At 40.4% G+C, this 16,172-nt stretch overlaps 1 protein-coding gene across 1 annotated transcript; it reads left to right on the top strand.

Annotated features, from left to right (window-relative positions):
* Positions 1-6,030: 6,030 nt before the first annotated feature.
* Positions 6,031-14,624, top strand: HRG (histidine rich glycoprotein). Its single transcript, XM_037838757.1, has 7 exons — positions 6,031-6,297; positions 8,036-8,152; positions 8,986-9,076; positions 10,436-10,602; positions 11,557-11,637; positions 12,559-12,660; positions 13,823-14,624. Exons 1-7 carry the CDS (start codon positions 6,073-6,075, stop codon positions 14,546-14,548), a joined length of 1,509 nt encoding a protein of 502 aa, XP_037694685.1. The 5' UTR covers positions 6,031-6,072; the 3' UTR covers positions 14,549-14,624.
* Positions 14,625-16,172: the final 1,548 nt, after the last annotated feature.

The following is a 16,172-nucleotide window of genomic DNA, read 5'->3' as shown; positions in this document are numbered from 1 at the left end:
TTTTGATTAAATTGAGATGGAAATTAAAGGATACCAAGAGACCAATCTCCTTCAGGGGGTTTCCCTCTTCCTTTATTCCATAATAATTTTAATCCTTTGTATTGGCCAGATTTTACCTGCACAGGTCTCACCCTGAAAGTAGATATATTTTTTAATCTGTCTGAATAGTCTACAACCCCTAGAACTTGATAAACTCACTTAGTGGCAGGAACAGATGGAAGAGACATTTCATGTGGCCTGTAGCTGAGCCCTGCGTAGGCAACCAGATGTTGTTCTATGCTGGGGAACTTTCTAGTCCCTTAATAGGTTTGTTCAGAGCAGAAAGTAAGGGTCCTTTTCTTATCTTACTGCGCTGTCTAGAACTTGCTGTACAATAAATAGAAGTGGTAAGGGTGGAATATTTGCTTTGTTCCTGATATTGGGGGGAGGGCGTTTGGTCTTTCACCATTGAGTATGCTGTAAGCTATGGATGCCCTTTGTTAGTTTAAACAAATTCTCTTCTATTCCTTGTTTGTTGAGAGTTTTTCTCATGAATGGATGTTGGATTTTTTTTTCAATCATTTGCTTTTTCTGCATTTATTGAAATGACCTTTTTTGTGTTTCTGCTAATATGGTGAATTACACTGATTTTCAGATGTTAGTCTAATATTTATGTACTTGAAATAAACCCCACTTGGTCATCATGTATTATCCTTTAAAAAAAAAAAAAAAAAAAAAAAAAAAAAAAGTAAGGGTCCAGCTGACATTCAATTGCAATTATTTCATTACGTAAAAATATATATGTACACTTATACCTATACCTTTACATACACATATATCTTTTGACATTTTGACAGAGTTTGCAAATGTAAATATTGTCTTCCATCCTAGCAGTTATTTTTTTAGAAGAGGCATCTCGGCCCTGGCATAATTTGCTTAAGAACACTAGACAATATTCACAGTCTGTTCCTTTTATCTGATTCCCATAAAAGAGAAAAAAATGATGATGTGTGGATATCATGTGGGCTCTTAAATTCTGTTTCAGCCAGGATCTGGCAGGAAACAGAACTGCACTCAGATGGTTCAAGTGAAAAGACCCTTTGGCCAGGTTAAGGGAATGTGGGATGCTGAGTCACTAGGAGAACAGCTCCAGTGGGAAGACTTTACCACCAAGGCCTGAAGACAGGAGGGGTTGCTATTACCCAAGCCCAGTGCCAGCTGGAGCCCTGGAACAGGGGCCGCCTGGCAGGCATCTACAGCCTGTCTGAACCAGGTGCTGGAGCAGGGAACACACCTCTGCCCTCTCTCTCCTCCCAGTAGCCTCCACCCACTGGTTCTGTGAACCCAACAGTAAGCCAGCCAGCAGGGAAGCCTGGGTTATTCAATCCATAGGAGTCAGCCTCCCAGAAACTGAGCCAGGCCAGAAAGGTAAAGATTGGATATGGGGACAAACAGAGAAAAACCCTTTCAAGCCCCAAATAGGGGATTCCTCAAGGGTTTTACTCTATTCCCACTGATACTGAAAAAGGGGTGGGGAGAGATCCTGACATTGCGTCTTCCTCAAGATACCACATCCTCTCTCTTTCCCCAGCTAAATTTTTGAAAGAGGTAGGTTGTGCCCATGCTTTTCACTTCCTTGTCTCCTGCTCAATCCTCATCTCTTTTTCCGTAACAAAATTTCTGTCCATAATGACCTCCTTATTGCTAAATCAAAGGAAGCATTTCTTACTCTCCTTGAAGCCTCTGGCAATGCTGAACCTCCCTCTTTCTTGAAACTCTCTCGGGTAGGCTTTGAACTACAGCCTCCAAGTTCTTTTCCTACCTCTCTGACCACTCCCCTTCGGACTTCTCGGGGTCTACTTCTTCAACCCGCCTCTTAGGAGTCATTTCTTTAGATTTTGGTCCTTGATCTTCTTTTCTTCCTCTGCAAACTCCATGCAGGCAAGCTAATCCGTACCCATGCTGTTTTAGTTTGGTAAAGCAGATGAAATGCCGTATACCAGAAACGGGTTGACTTTTACAATGGGGATTTATTAACTTACAAGTTTACAATTCTTCAGCCATGAAAATATCGAAGTCAAGGCATCGACATGATGATACCTGGACTCTGAAGACAGGCTGCTGGCATCCTCAGCTCCACTGTCACTTGGGAAGGCACATGGTGTGTCTGCTGGTCTCTTCCTGCTCTCCCAGTTTTTGTTGCTTCCAGCTTCTGACTTCAGTGGCTTCCTCTCTGAGCTTCTGCATGTTTCTCTCTTTTAGCTTCTGTCTCTCTTAGCTTCTCTGTGTATTTCTCTCTGAACTTACCTGGGGCTTTTTTCTCTGTCTTCTCTCTATCTTTTATCCTCTTATAAAGGACTCCAGTAAGAGGATTAAGAACCACCGTGAATGAGGTGGGTCACATCTCAACTAAAGATCCTACTCACCCAAAGATCCTACTTACAGTGATCCACACCTACAGGGGTGGATAAGCCTTAAGAACTTGCTTTTCTGGGGTGGACCACCACACTTGCCAATACTCTCAAATGATGCAATCGTTAATCATCTGCAGCCATATAGTCAGTGGTCAAAAACTGCTTTAACATTTATTTTCTACATTGACACTTCAGGAGTTGGGCATTTCTAGTTATGTGGTATAGTGACATATTATTAAAAACTGAATATTACATATATGTTATCACAATTAAAAAATTGAATGTTATAAAATTTTGTCAACTGATCTAGTGATTTTCAAAGAAATAATCAGAGGTTTACAAGGAATTACATTGCCACATTAGTTATAAGAACAAATCATTAGAAACAATGTACATAGCCCAAATACAGGAATGTTGAATATATTACATACATATGCAATGTCATGTGATCTCTGGAAATAATCTTTCTGAGGAATATTTAATGATTTGGGAAAGTCCTCAGTAATATGTTAAAGGAAAATGCAGTATTTAACCAGATGTAACAAGAAATTGTTAAAATCCCTTCCCTTAGAAAAGGGATTGGATGTGAGGGGTAGCAAAGGGAGTCTTAATTTTTTATTTTATAATATTCTGTAATATTTTGTGTTTTATATGTTTATTTTGTTTACTCCCTGCAGAGGTTGCACTTATAACTAAAATTTTATAATCTCAAACACTTAAAAGAAAAACTAAAATGCTATGAAAAACAAAAAATAATATTTATGAAGTTTGTGTGTCTATTATTAATATTTGAGAAAAACAGAGGTTGTAAATAAATCCTCAACCGCAGTGGAGGATAAAAACAAAAACAGCTGTATATACAGAATAATTCCAATAATGTAAAAACATGTATATTAAATATATTAAAATGGAAAAATGTCTATGAGATATACATAATAGTTCATTATGATTTTTCTCACAGTGATGGAGATAGAGGTGAATTTTTTCTATTTTTTTTCTATTTTCCACTTTTTTTTTTTGTAGTGAGCATGTATTCCTATTATGAGAAAAACAGTTTTAAATAATAAAAATTCTGTTAACTGACTTTTTTTGATTACGTGGCCAGGCCAAAAAGAAGCTAATGGCCAGGATGAGAACACAGAGGCAAAATCTACCCGCCCTGATTCTCCTCCATGTGGAAAGTCACCATGCCCCTTGTAGTTCCACATCTGAGGCCATTCCCTGGCTCAGAAATGTCCAGGAAGCTTCCCCAAAGCCAAATGTCACTTCCCAGATCATCAGATCATTCCTGAGGAAAGAACGTCTCTCCTCTTCTTCATTCTGCCTCTCCCTGACCATCACCCCCCCAGCCCCCTCAGTCTGCTCCTTGAAGCTACGCCGGGTACTGGAACGGCACGATTAGCACCATCCCTGTCTTTAAGATTCAGAAGCAAGGGAAAGAGGAAGCGCAACACCTGTGGACATCCCCTAAGCCTTGGCAAGCAGGGCTACAGGAAAAGCTTGCTGTCATCCTTGGTGCCTCTTCCCTTCTTCTCAGCATCCCCGTTCCTTTCCCTCCACTAGCATTTGGCTTGCCTTCCAGCCTGGCTGCCCAGGGTGCCCCATATTTGCTATGGCAAATTGTTTTAGTTTCCCCAGCTGCTAACAGCAAGAATTAATCAGTTCACAGTTTCAGAGGTTAGAAGGCTTGCTTCCTGTTGGGATCAGTATCTTCTGACTGGCCAGCAATCTTTGGGGTTCTTTGGCTTTTCCGTCATGCAGCAATGCACAGGTCAGGGACTTCCTTCTCTTGCATGTTTGGTTGGCTTCCAGCTTCTGGCTGCTCCCTGTGGCTCCTTCTTCCATGTCGAATTCCCTTTGTTTACAAGGACTTCAGCATATTGGATTAAGGCCCACCTCATTCAGTGTAGGCACACATTAATTAATACAATCTTCAAAGATCCTATTACAAATGGGTTCCCACCCACAGGACCACAGGTTGGATCTGAATATGCCTTTCGTGGGGGATGCAGTTCAATCCCCAACACCAATATAGCAATAATAGAAAGGCTTAATTACACAGTTCCAATCATTAAAACATAAACCAGATTTTGTTATAATCCGATAGCTTTCCCACTGCCCCACTGGTTTGGAAGCCTTTGACAACACTTTGGCCAGATTCCGTATTATTCCTGTCATTCTGAGTTACACTGGAATGGTGCCATTTTGGTATTTAAAAGCTAGTGCAGTTAATATTAAAAGTTTCAGTCTCATAATTTGTCTCTTCTACTTCTAGCACTCTCTGTAACTCTGGGAGACAAGGTCTACTTTTCATAACTACTCCTCTTTCCTTCTCTCTTCAGATTATTTCTCTCCCTTCTAATTTTCTCTAGAATCCAAAGAGTTTGCAAGTTTGACAACACTTTGGAATCACCGGGGGAGCTTTTTAAAAAATACCTCAGAGATTCTGATTTAATCGCACTGGGGAAAGCCTGGACATCAAGATTTTTTAAAGCTCCTCAGGGGATTCTAATAGGAAGCCAAGGTTGAGAACCATTGCAATAGGCCCTCAGGTCCTTACTCTCATTCACTGGGGAGAAGAGAGCAGGGTGGAAGAGACTGTGTATGTGACTGGCTGCTTGCTGCTGGTGAGAGGGAACCCGAATGATTCCCTCTGGTCCTGATTCTGCTGGCCTCTGTCGGGTGAAGGTTCCATAAAGGCATATTGGTTTCTTTGAGGGGAGGATCAGCTTTATTCCAGCTCTGTCCACGCTGAGCCCCTCCTCCAATTCAGATAGCTACATGCCCACCCCTCCAGCCTCTTCCCTGGGATGAACATCCAGTTGCTTGACTCCTGCGCTCACCACCATCCTCTTCCACACGGAGCAAAGCACACAGTAGGATACACCTTGGCATGCTTCAAGGGCCACAGAGAACTGGGACAATATGGGGGTGCCCTCAGCTTCTTCCCAGGCAGACTAATAATAGCTTCTAGTACCATTTATTCAACATCTACTCTGTGCAAAGGGTTGTATTGGTTGCTTTACATGTCTTCTTATTTAATTTTCATACAATCCTGCCAAGAGGTATGAAACCTTATCTTACAAACAAGGAAACTAAACAGAGAAGCTGTGTAGTTTTCCTGGCATCACAGAATATTGCACAGTAAGAGAGTAATAGAACCAGCATTGAAATTCAGATCTGACTCCAAAGCAACAGCCTCTTAATCATTCTTCTCCAAGTGGAGTCATTTCTTCTTATGGTGTTAATGCTTTAACTTTGTACTGCCCTTAGGTAATGTAGCTACATTCTACTCAGGACTTTTAATGCTATAATCCAAAGAAATGACTGATGGTGGAGATATTAGGCTGAGACAGGCAGACATATGGAGGAAAATTACTTTACCCCCATTCCATCCCCACCCAACATACGCAATGCAGGTGGTCAAAAATGCACTTTGGATCTGCTGCCTACTAGAAAAATCCAGATTTGTGCAGATCACAATTTTGCCCACTCACCAACAGCATGTCTGAACTTTCTGTCCCCGAGACCCACTAATCATTTACAGCCTGTTGATGGATATTTTAACCAGGGTTCAAGGTGAACATCCCCGGTTACACAACAAAAATGCATAAAGTATTCGTTTTAATCAATTGTGTGTGCGTGTGTGTTTTAGAAAGTTGGTATAAAATTCCTTGCTATGGTACACCATAGCAAGCGATGGTTTTCACATTTTAGCAAAATGAAGGTGATTGCTGCAGCCCTTCTTTTGATCATATTGCAGCATTCGTGGGCTCTGACTCCCACTGATTGCAATGCTATAGAGCCCGTGGCTGGGAAAGTTCTTGACCTGATCAATAAAGTGCGCCGGGATGGCTACATTTTCCAGTTGCTGCGGGTCGCTGATGCCCACTTGGACAAAGAGGTGAGGAATTGCCAATGGCAGAGCTGAGTTGGGAGACCATGCACCAGGGGCAAATTCGACTCTAGCCCCTAAGCTTTCTGCTTTGCACCATATAATGGCTTTGCTCAGCATTTTTATGTTTAGTTTCTGCCGTTAGTTTAGACTGAGCTTTCTTCCTTCAAATTAATGTTTGTTATCACTGTGTCCTTACCTATGAATTAATCTGCCAGTACTAATAAGCACTTATGCCAAGCCCAATCTAATGCTAAGTACTGTGGGAGAACAAGAAGAAACTGAGGGCCTCACCCTCCAGAAATTAATAATCTGCCCACAGGCAAACTGCGTAAGATAAGATATATTCAGCTGACCAAGAAATTTAATGAAATGAAATTGCCAGAGAAATTTAATGAAAGGAGGTCTATTACATTTGGTTGGGAGAAGGCTTCAGTTAGACCCTGAAGAATGAGTAGGATTTGAACAGGAAGAGGGCCTGGGCAAAGGCATTCCAGGTGAATTCCAGACATTCGATCTGTTTGCCAGTTAGGGGATCAGGAAGAAGGATGTTGGGGAGTAATTGAACACAAGCAGTGGCACTCTAGGTATTTTATGTAGGATGGATTTAAGAATAGTCAACAGGCTGGAAGGGACGCTATGAGCTTATCTTGATGTAAAGCAAACCTACAGTTTTCACTTCGATTGTATGCTTATTTGGGGAGGATTTGAGGGGTGGATAGAGACATGGAAGGGATGCTGAAGTTCTTACTCCTCAACACAAAAGACCTACCTGTTGGTGGAACCACTGAAAATAAAACCAGGAAGACCAGACCATGGAGCACCACACAAGAAATGAGAGGAATGTTTACTTGTTAAAGCTGTTAGGGAGGCACCTCAAGAGCACAGGAATTTAGATTCAGTCAGCAATTTAGTGACTGTTAGTCCCATTCCAGGCTCTCTGTCACATGTGTAGGACACAAAGATGAGTAAGCATAGTGCTACCCCCAAGTGGCAGCATGGAGCATGGGTGGGTGGGGAGGGGGCACAGTGTGCTGGGGAGATGGAGACGAAGAACGAGGAAACTATTTCATACATTCAGGGACTCAGAAATGAGGACAAGATCTGTGCAGCAGAAGTTAAGGCCAGGGGAATGAGCAGCTGACGTGATATTTTGAAGAAGGACGTTTCAAGACCTGGTGACTGTTTGGATAGCAAAAGCAAAGAAAAGAAGAAATCAAAGTTGATTCCACATTTTTAAGTCAGAGAATAAGACAAAAATTAGTGGTGCCACTGACAAAGAAAAGGGAATTTGAGAGAAGGAGCTGGTTTGTAGGAGAAGAGAACAGGTTTAGCCTTGAGCAAGTCGAAATCAGGGTAGGAAATCCAAGTTCAAGAATAGAGCTTGGTGAGGGCACACAGCTGCAAGTACAGATGTGGAGGTCATCAGCAAAAAGACTATGATGTGGCTACCATCACTTATAATTCTGGGTTGCACTTTCAACAACCCCTCCCAAACTAACACTGCCATTTAGTGATAGATTTTTAAAGTTTGTGTGCAGAAGCAGCATCATGACCAGTTACAACGCACATTTGGAAGTGACTCTTTGCAACTATTTATTCAAATAAGTAAATCCAATGACAGAAAGGTAAGACATCTGCAGGGATTTGGAGAGGAGCAAAAATTCTAAGAAATAGATTGCTCTAATCGAAAAAAACTCTGGGCTCCCACGTGCTACTCACCTGTTGCTTTCTGGGTATTCTTCAGGAATCCCCAGCTGTCTATTATTTAGTCTTAGATGTGCAAGAATCTGACTGTTCGGTCCTATCCAGGAAACACTGGGATGAGTGTAAGCCAGCTGTTTCTAGACATCCATCTGAAATAGTAAGTAAACTGGGCACCATTCCTTTCCTTTTGTCATCCTTAATTCTGTCTACTCTGCCTACTCAGGGTAGTCACATGCCTGGGCTAATACAGCAAAACACTGAAAGCAGCTTCTGTCTCGGGGCTCTTGAAGTCTATACTGACCTTGAGTAATCTCTCGAGAGCCATGACTGGGTACCCAGTTTATGATAAGTCAGTGGGAATTGTAGTCTGATGGGATATAGTATGACCAGTGTGAGACCTTGGGCAAATCACTTAACATCAGTAGACTTCAGTCTCTTTAAGTATAAAATAAGAGGAGGGGTTGGGAGCAGATGTACTCTAAAATCTCATCCAGCCCTGACAATCTATTATGGGTCTAGGAACCTATGAACTTGTAAATGTGTTCTGTGAAGACTGGTTTTGGCCAAAGGGATTAGCTGCAGTTACAATGAGGAATAGGATCTTGCTCTGCCTTGGGTCCTCAGATACCAGGCTTTCTGCCACACGTGGCAAACACAAAAATGAATAAGCACAGATTTAAGATTTCCTTTCCTGAAGATAAAAGATTTACACACCTAGGAGTTGTAGCATTTTTCCCTCCCTTGAAAATATTCAGGATACGATCATGATCTGTTTAAACAGTTTGTCCCTCATTCTCACGAGGACTTGTGGGTACCTGTAGCATTTGGCACACAGAAACAGACTTAGAAAATGCAGGTTTTGAGAGAGGATTTAATGGAGACCTCAAACAAATGTAAAATGAGAGTAGGAGGGTGCTGTATCACCTTTTGTTCCCTCATATTCAGTCTGAGGAAGCTAGTAGGCAATAACACAAAATCTCTTTCCTACAGGTGATCGGGCAATGTAAGGTGATAGCTATGAAATGTTCAAGTGAATCTCAGGACCTTAGAGTGAATGACTTTAACTGCACCACGAGTTCTGGTACGGTAATCTGTTAAATGCCAGTTAATTCTAGAGTAATATAGAATTCAATTATACAGTGGTGTTCATCATATAATACTATGATGTACATGTCAAAAATGATCCCTGCCCTTGGACTAGATTATTACTCACTCTCCCAAGAATAGAGGGGAGAGGGTTTCCCCCTGTTACTGGTACACTTTCCTTTAAAGAAATTCAACATATAAAAATAGAAATGTATGAGAGGCAGTACAACATGACTGTAGAGGCATGGGCTCTGAAGTCTGACTTGCTTGAGATTCAGTTTAACCTCAACATCTACTATTTGTGTGGTCTTGGACAAGTTACTTAACCACTCTAAGCCTTGGTTTCCTCATTTCTAAGATGGGGCTGATAATAATATCGCCCTTAAGATCTTTAAGAGGATTAAATCAGATGGTCTATGTAGTACACTTTGCAGAGTTCCTTGCACTCAACAACTATCGTCTTCAACATCTAACAGTTACGTAGCACTCTACAGTTTACAAACATATATGTATGTATATATATGTGTGTATGTTATCCCTTACAAGGTTATGAAGTAAAAATATACCTTCTATGTTAGAGATAAAATAACTGAGGCTCAAAGATGTTCAACAAGTTGGCCTAAGAAACAGCCAAAGATGAACAATAAAATAAAGACAAAAAATATATAAATAATAAATAATAAGGGGTATGAGATGTTTGGGGTGTTCTTTTTCATTTATATTTTTATTTTTTTTCCTTATTTTGGAGTAATGAAAATGTACTAAAATTAATTGTGGCAATGAATGCACAGTCATATGATGACACTGTGAGCCACTGATTGTATAGTTTGGATGGATTATATGGTATATGAATATAGCTCAATAAAATTTCATTAAAAAAAAAAGAGAAACAGCCAAGATGTGGTGAACATACCACTCTATCCCAGCAATTTTGACTCTAAAGTCCATGTTCTTATTATTCAAGAATTTATCTTTTTTTTTCAAAAATAAATAAGAGTTCTTTTAAACATAGTACATCCCAGCATGATTCAATAAACAAAAATTCAACAGCCAAACAGCTTCTTTAGGGGGTCACCTCAAAGAAAGTTGAGCTGTGTCCTCTCCGCACTCTGGGCAAAGCTTTATGTTAAAGATGCCACTTCATGGATGGGGACCACGACAACTTGATCATCAGAAGGATCTGGGTTTTAGTTTGGCTCTGCTGCTGATTGGCTACGTGATCTTGAACAAGTTATTGAACATTTTTGTAGCAGATTTGCCCATCTGTAAAATGGAGGCCATTGTCGTTACCATCCTTACCACATGCTGCTATGTATCAAGTCCCGGCACTGACACCGCCTTCTTCTTTCTCCAGTCTCTTCTGCACTGGCCAATACCAAAGACAGTCCTGTGCTCATGGATTTCTTTGAGGATACTGGGCCCTACCGAAAACAAGCTGAAAAAGCCCTTGAGAAATACATAAAAGAGAACGAAGATTTCGCTTCTTTTAGGGTGGACCGAGTGGAGAGAGTTGTAAGGGTGGTGAGTCTCCACTAACGTCCAGCCAGCGCCTGAGGACCCAGTTCCAACCCAGCAGGCACAAATTCGGTGACACCTACCCCATCCGCCTGTCTCACTTGGCCAGCTGCCTCCTTAGTCAAGGCCCCTCATGCAGCCTTTGGGGCTATGCTAGACAGGCAATAGATACCAAAGAACTGCCTTCCTGCAAGTTTTTTTTTTTTTAATTTATATTGGAGAGGAGGGTAAGAGAAAAGAGCATGTTAGAATTTTGTGAGACATTAAAAATTAGCTGGTCCTAAACTTCCTTATATTATGATGGAAAACTGAGGCTCAGAGAAACTACCTAGTGGTGTGTTTGGACTAGAAGTAGACAGTTCCCCTGCCTCCCACCCAGAGCTATCTTGTAGAGCAGCTGGTCAGTGTGTATCACTTTACAAATGCAAAGTTAAGTAAATTAGAGTGCATACAAACAATGGAATGAATATACAGTTATTAAAAAGAACATTTGTACCTATAGAAACTGGAGTTTCTGTTTGCTAACGGAAAAAGCAGGTTGCAGAAGAAAATTTAGAATACAAGCTCTTCTGTGTTAAGTAATTGGATATCTGTGTATATATGCAACATGTCTAGGAAAAAACTAGAAAGAGAAACACATCAAAGGGATGATGATGGCACCTCTGGGAAAGAGAGACAGGATGCAGGAAGGATGATTTTTCATATTTTACTTGTTATCTCTATATAATTTGAACCTTTTCAATGAGTGGTATTCATTCAATCACTTACGTGATTTAAAATAAAAAAAGCAGACATCATAAGAAAAATGGAACATGTTACTGATTTTAAATCCTCATAGTGCTCACAGGGAATTTGATAGAGGTAATAGAGGTATCTACTGCTTTTTTTTTTTTTTTTTTTTTTTACTGTTTTGTTTTACTGTTTATGTTCCTGAAATTGTTTTGATCCGATCCATTCCAGAGAGGAGAAGAAAGAACCAATTACTATCTGGACTTTTCCATGAGGAACTGCTCCAGACACCGATTTCCCAGGCCCTTTAATGTGAGTATAATGAAAGTCTGTGAAATAATGTCACATTTAGAGAGCACTATGTGCCAGGCACTCATCTAAGGGTTTTATACATATGTGAACTTACTTAACCTTCACACAATCCTGTGCGATAAACTATTTTTAATCACTGATTTATAGGTAAAGAAACTAAGAGACAGAGAAGTTAGGTTAATTATGATAGTATGATCTTATCTTATACATATAATTATACCTAAATTTAAAACTGAGTTATTTAAACCATTAAGATTCACTAAAACTACTAGTCAGCTTGTATTAAAACCTGTACATATGGCTTTTTCATTCACTTCATTCACTTTATCTCATTTATTACTCACAATGATCCCATTTGACAAATGAGGGGGTAACTGAGTGTTCAACAAAGTAAGAATCTTGTTCAATGTTCACAAGAGAGCTGAGATTAGAACCCATTTCTCCTAATGTTCATTACAGGAGGATTTGACATGGTCCAAGAAGACCCTTCTTTACACTGGCTCCCTCCATTCCAACATTTTCCTCCAAGGGACCAGCCAGTTCTGTGAATCCCTCTTCTACATGGTTCCTCATTCTCTGTAGGCACAGGCAACTCATGCCTGCAGTGCCAAAGGGTTGGCCCAAAGCAAGGCAGCACTGCTGTGGTACCCCCACAACCTCCCTCGGGCAAGCCCAGTCTTGGCGACTGCTCAGGAGAGAGAACTACAGCAACTTGTGATGAAACACTTCGGAACCCGCACTTATTGTTAAATAACTGGTGGGAATGTTTGATGATACTACCCTGATTTTTCTAAAGCTCTTCTTCCTTTCCTGAATGTCTGGAAGCCCATGACTGTAGCTGGACGCATTCACATACCTGCAAACTCAACACACACATACACACACACAACACACACTAACAGCCTTCTCTTTCCCTTATAGCTCTTTGGATTCTGCAGAGCATTGTTATCATATGATGTCGGAGCCTCTGACTTGGAAACCCCAAAAGACCTTGACGTAAACTGTGAAGTCTTCAACCTGGAGGTGGGTTGCCTAAGCAGCCTTTGACATGAGCAGTGCCCATGAAGTGGGATTTGATTCTTATGACTCTGTGTGTCTGGGGATGGGGGTGGGCAGACGACTGTTCTCTATTGCATAGAGGGACTTTTACCTAATGCTACTTTGTAAGAAGTAGGTCAACCAGAAAAATGTGAAACTGGAGAAAGAGGGGAAAAGGAAAAAAAGAGAGAGAACAGGCCCTTGGAGAAAGAAATCTAATTGCTGGTTAGACACAAAAACTATGAAAACATTTTTCAAGGATTGGGAAAGGGTGAGATTTTGAGCAGAAAAATAAAAGCATGACCAATTCAATCAGCCTTGACTCAACTTGAATATGGTCCTTTGTCAGGATTCCACTGCTGAGACTTAATAATTGTTAGCTTTTATATTAGGCATACACCCTACCCTAGGGGAATGAATTGGCCTCAAATTTATCATATAAAATAAGGAGCAAAACAATAGTTTATATTTGTCTCAGAAAGCTTTGTTCTGTTTTATGGGTGAGCACAAAGATGTTCTTCACAGTAATTTTATATTAGTAAAAAAAAAACTGAAGATTATCCAAATGTCCAAGTGCCAAGCCAAAAAGGGGAGCGGGGACAGTTCTGGCACCACAAACATGGCTCCATAGATTTAAAAAAAAATAAAACCTGAACAAGAAGGAAAGTGAGGAGGCAAAATGCTCATCTTCCAGGAGGAACGGATGCTTATATCTTAGAGACTCGAGCTTTGTTGAGAATATAAATTATAAGGCACTATTTTTCAAATGTTGGTCTCTATAATACAGTTTCACCACTTTATTTTGAAATGAGAAAAAAACGATAGTGAAGAAAGCTTCTCATAATTCAACCTTTATCCCATCTAAATGACCACCCTTTCTTTACTCTGAGTCTTTTTTTTCTGACCCTGTGTAGTAAAAATATTATTTCTCATGTGAAATAATGGTGGTTGTAAATGATAGTTTTTGTCTACATTTTAAATGCCAACATGACTTGATACAAATTTAATGACCTTTTGTTGGTATCCTATTTTAAAAATTGATTTGAGGAATCCAAAAGTCTAGAAACATATGTCTAAATCAAATTAAACATCTAACTTCTCCTTTTGTGTGAAATGGTGATATGCACTTTTCTGTGTCCTTTACCAGGAACATAGAAACTTCAGTGGTCGACAACCCCATTCCGGTGGGCATGAGCATTCTCCTGCTGGCAATCCCCCACTTAAGCCCAATGGGCTCAGAGAGCAGCATCGTCCCCACAAGCCACATGGATTTGGATGCCCACCTCCCCTAGAAGATAAAGATCATCCAGGTAGACCACCATTTCAAGCAGGAGATCCTCCACCATTGCCCCCTCCAGGGTCAAGATGTCATCAAGCCCATTTTTGCAAGAACAGAACCCATGATTCCAGTGAGCACCATCCCCAGGGACATCATCCCCAGGGACACCATCCCCATAGACACCGTCCCCATGGACACCGTCCCCATGGACACCACCCCCATGGACACCATCCCCCTCACCATGATTTCCATGACGATGGACCCTGTGACCCACCAGAACACGGCAAATATCCCCATGATCAACATCGCCATGGCCATGGCCCACCACCACGGCATTCAGAAGAAAGAGGTCCAGATAAAAAACACTTTCCCTTCCCCTGGAGACACATTGGTTATGTTTACCGACTCCCCCCACTGAAGAAAGATGAAGTTCTTCCTCCTCCAGAAGCCAATTTTCCCAGCTTCCCATCACCAAATCAGAATAAGCCAGAGATTCAGCCCTTCCCTCAATCAGCCTCTGAATCATGTCCAGGGAAGTTCCAGATTGAGTTTCCACAAGTCTTGAAGTTTTTTGCATCAATAATTCCAAAATAAAATCTGATTTCCTGGATGGGGAAAAATGAGTAATGTTCAAATTAGAATTATTAAATAAAATGTGATCAGTAATAAATGTAAAATTACAAGTTATTTTAACCTTACTCTCATGCTCAGCCTAGGGCAAAATGTGAGTAGGGAGGAGACTGCATGAGGAGAGATATAAGGAGAGGAGGGGAAAGATGTCAGGGCTATAAGAACTCAGTCACGTGACCACACCTAATGCAAGAAAGGCCAGGAAATGAAATCTAGCTGTATGTCAAGGAGGAAAGGGAAATGGATTTGGTGAATACCTGGCCAGTTACTGTCACAATCACCATTTTTTCAAAGAAGGAAAATGGGGCCCAAAGAGGTTTAATTAGTTTCATAGGATCTTAGAGTTAGTAAATTGTGGGACTTGGAATAGAACCTTGATTGGTCCTCCTCAAAGACACATTCTTTCCTCTATTACACCGCCTGTCTATACCGCCAAGCCCTGTTTTTTGAGTTTTTATTTGTAACACCACCATTCAGCCTTGACTAGTCAGTCCTCTCTACCTCCTCCTGGGCCTTGTACTGTCAGTCACTGCTTCACTCTCCCAGCTTCAGCTTTTCCTTCTCTGATGGCTCGTCCTTCCTCTCAGCCTAAGAACCTAGCCAAGTCTCTTTCACTCTTTTTTTTTTTCTTTTTTTTTTTGAATTCTGTAAACTTTACTTTCGTCATTGGTAAAGGAGAGGTAATGGTACCTATGTCACTGCATTGTTGTGAAATTAAATGATTGTAAAGTGCCAAATACAGAATCAAAATGATCACTCAAGAAATGGTGGCTGGTATTGGAATTATTTAGAACAATTTTGAGGTTCTTAATACATATAACCAAAATGTTTGCCAAACAGGTTATGAGAACATTACACCCATCAACACTTACGAGATTCAAATTCATTTGAAGTGGGTGAGAGAGAATGGAATTGGAGCATGATTAGCCAGCATTTAAACACTGAGGATCCTTGGTTGTTCGAGAATTTATCATCTTAGGACCTACAATGAGATTAACTGCAGATGTATCATGACACAAAAATATTTACTAATCAACTGACCCTCAAGCAAATAATCTCTCAGTAAAACATCCCTTAACACTAACATCTATAAACATCCTTATCAGATTCTCTGATTTCAGATATGAGATTAACTGCAGATGTATCATGACACAAAAATATTTACTAATCAACTGACCCTCAAGCAAATAATCTCTCAGTAAAACATCCCTTAACACTAACATCTATAAACATCCTTATCAGATTCTCTGATTTCAGATATGGTTCCAAAAATATAATGCAAGTTGACTGCAAAGTGAAATGGCAAATATTATTTATAATATGTGCTAAAGTAGAACTGTTTTTACCAAGAGCAAAACCATCATCAAATGAGGATCTGACAGATTTGGATCCAATAAGTAACAGAGAATCTTGAAGAATGATTTCAGGAGAGGTGTTTCAGAAAATAATCTGAAGGCCCTTAAGGAATTTAATGAGGTTTTCTGATATTTTCACAAAAATTTTAAAAGACTCCCTTTATGATTATGTTGTAATTCAAAGATAATGAATGTGGAAAATTATATCACATCTTGGGGGGGTGTTTTATACA

The sequence above is a fragment of the Choloepus didactylus genome, chromosome 1 (assembly GCF_015220235.1).
Source record: "Choloepus didactylus isolate mChoDid1 chromosome 1, mChoDid1.pri, whole genome shotgun sequence".
NCBI lineage: Eukaryota > Metazoa > Chordata > Mammalia > Pilosa > Megalonychidae > Choloepus > Choloepus didactylus.
Note: the sequence above shows the minus strand (reverse complement) of the source record. Positions and strands in the feature narration are given on the sequence as shown.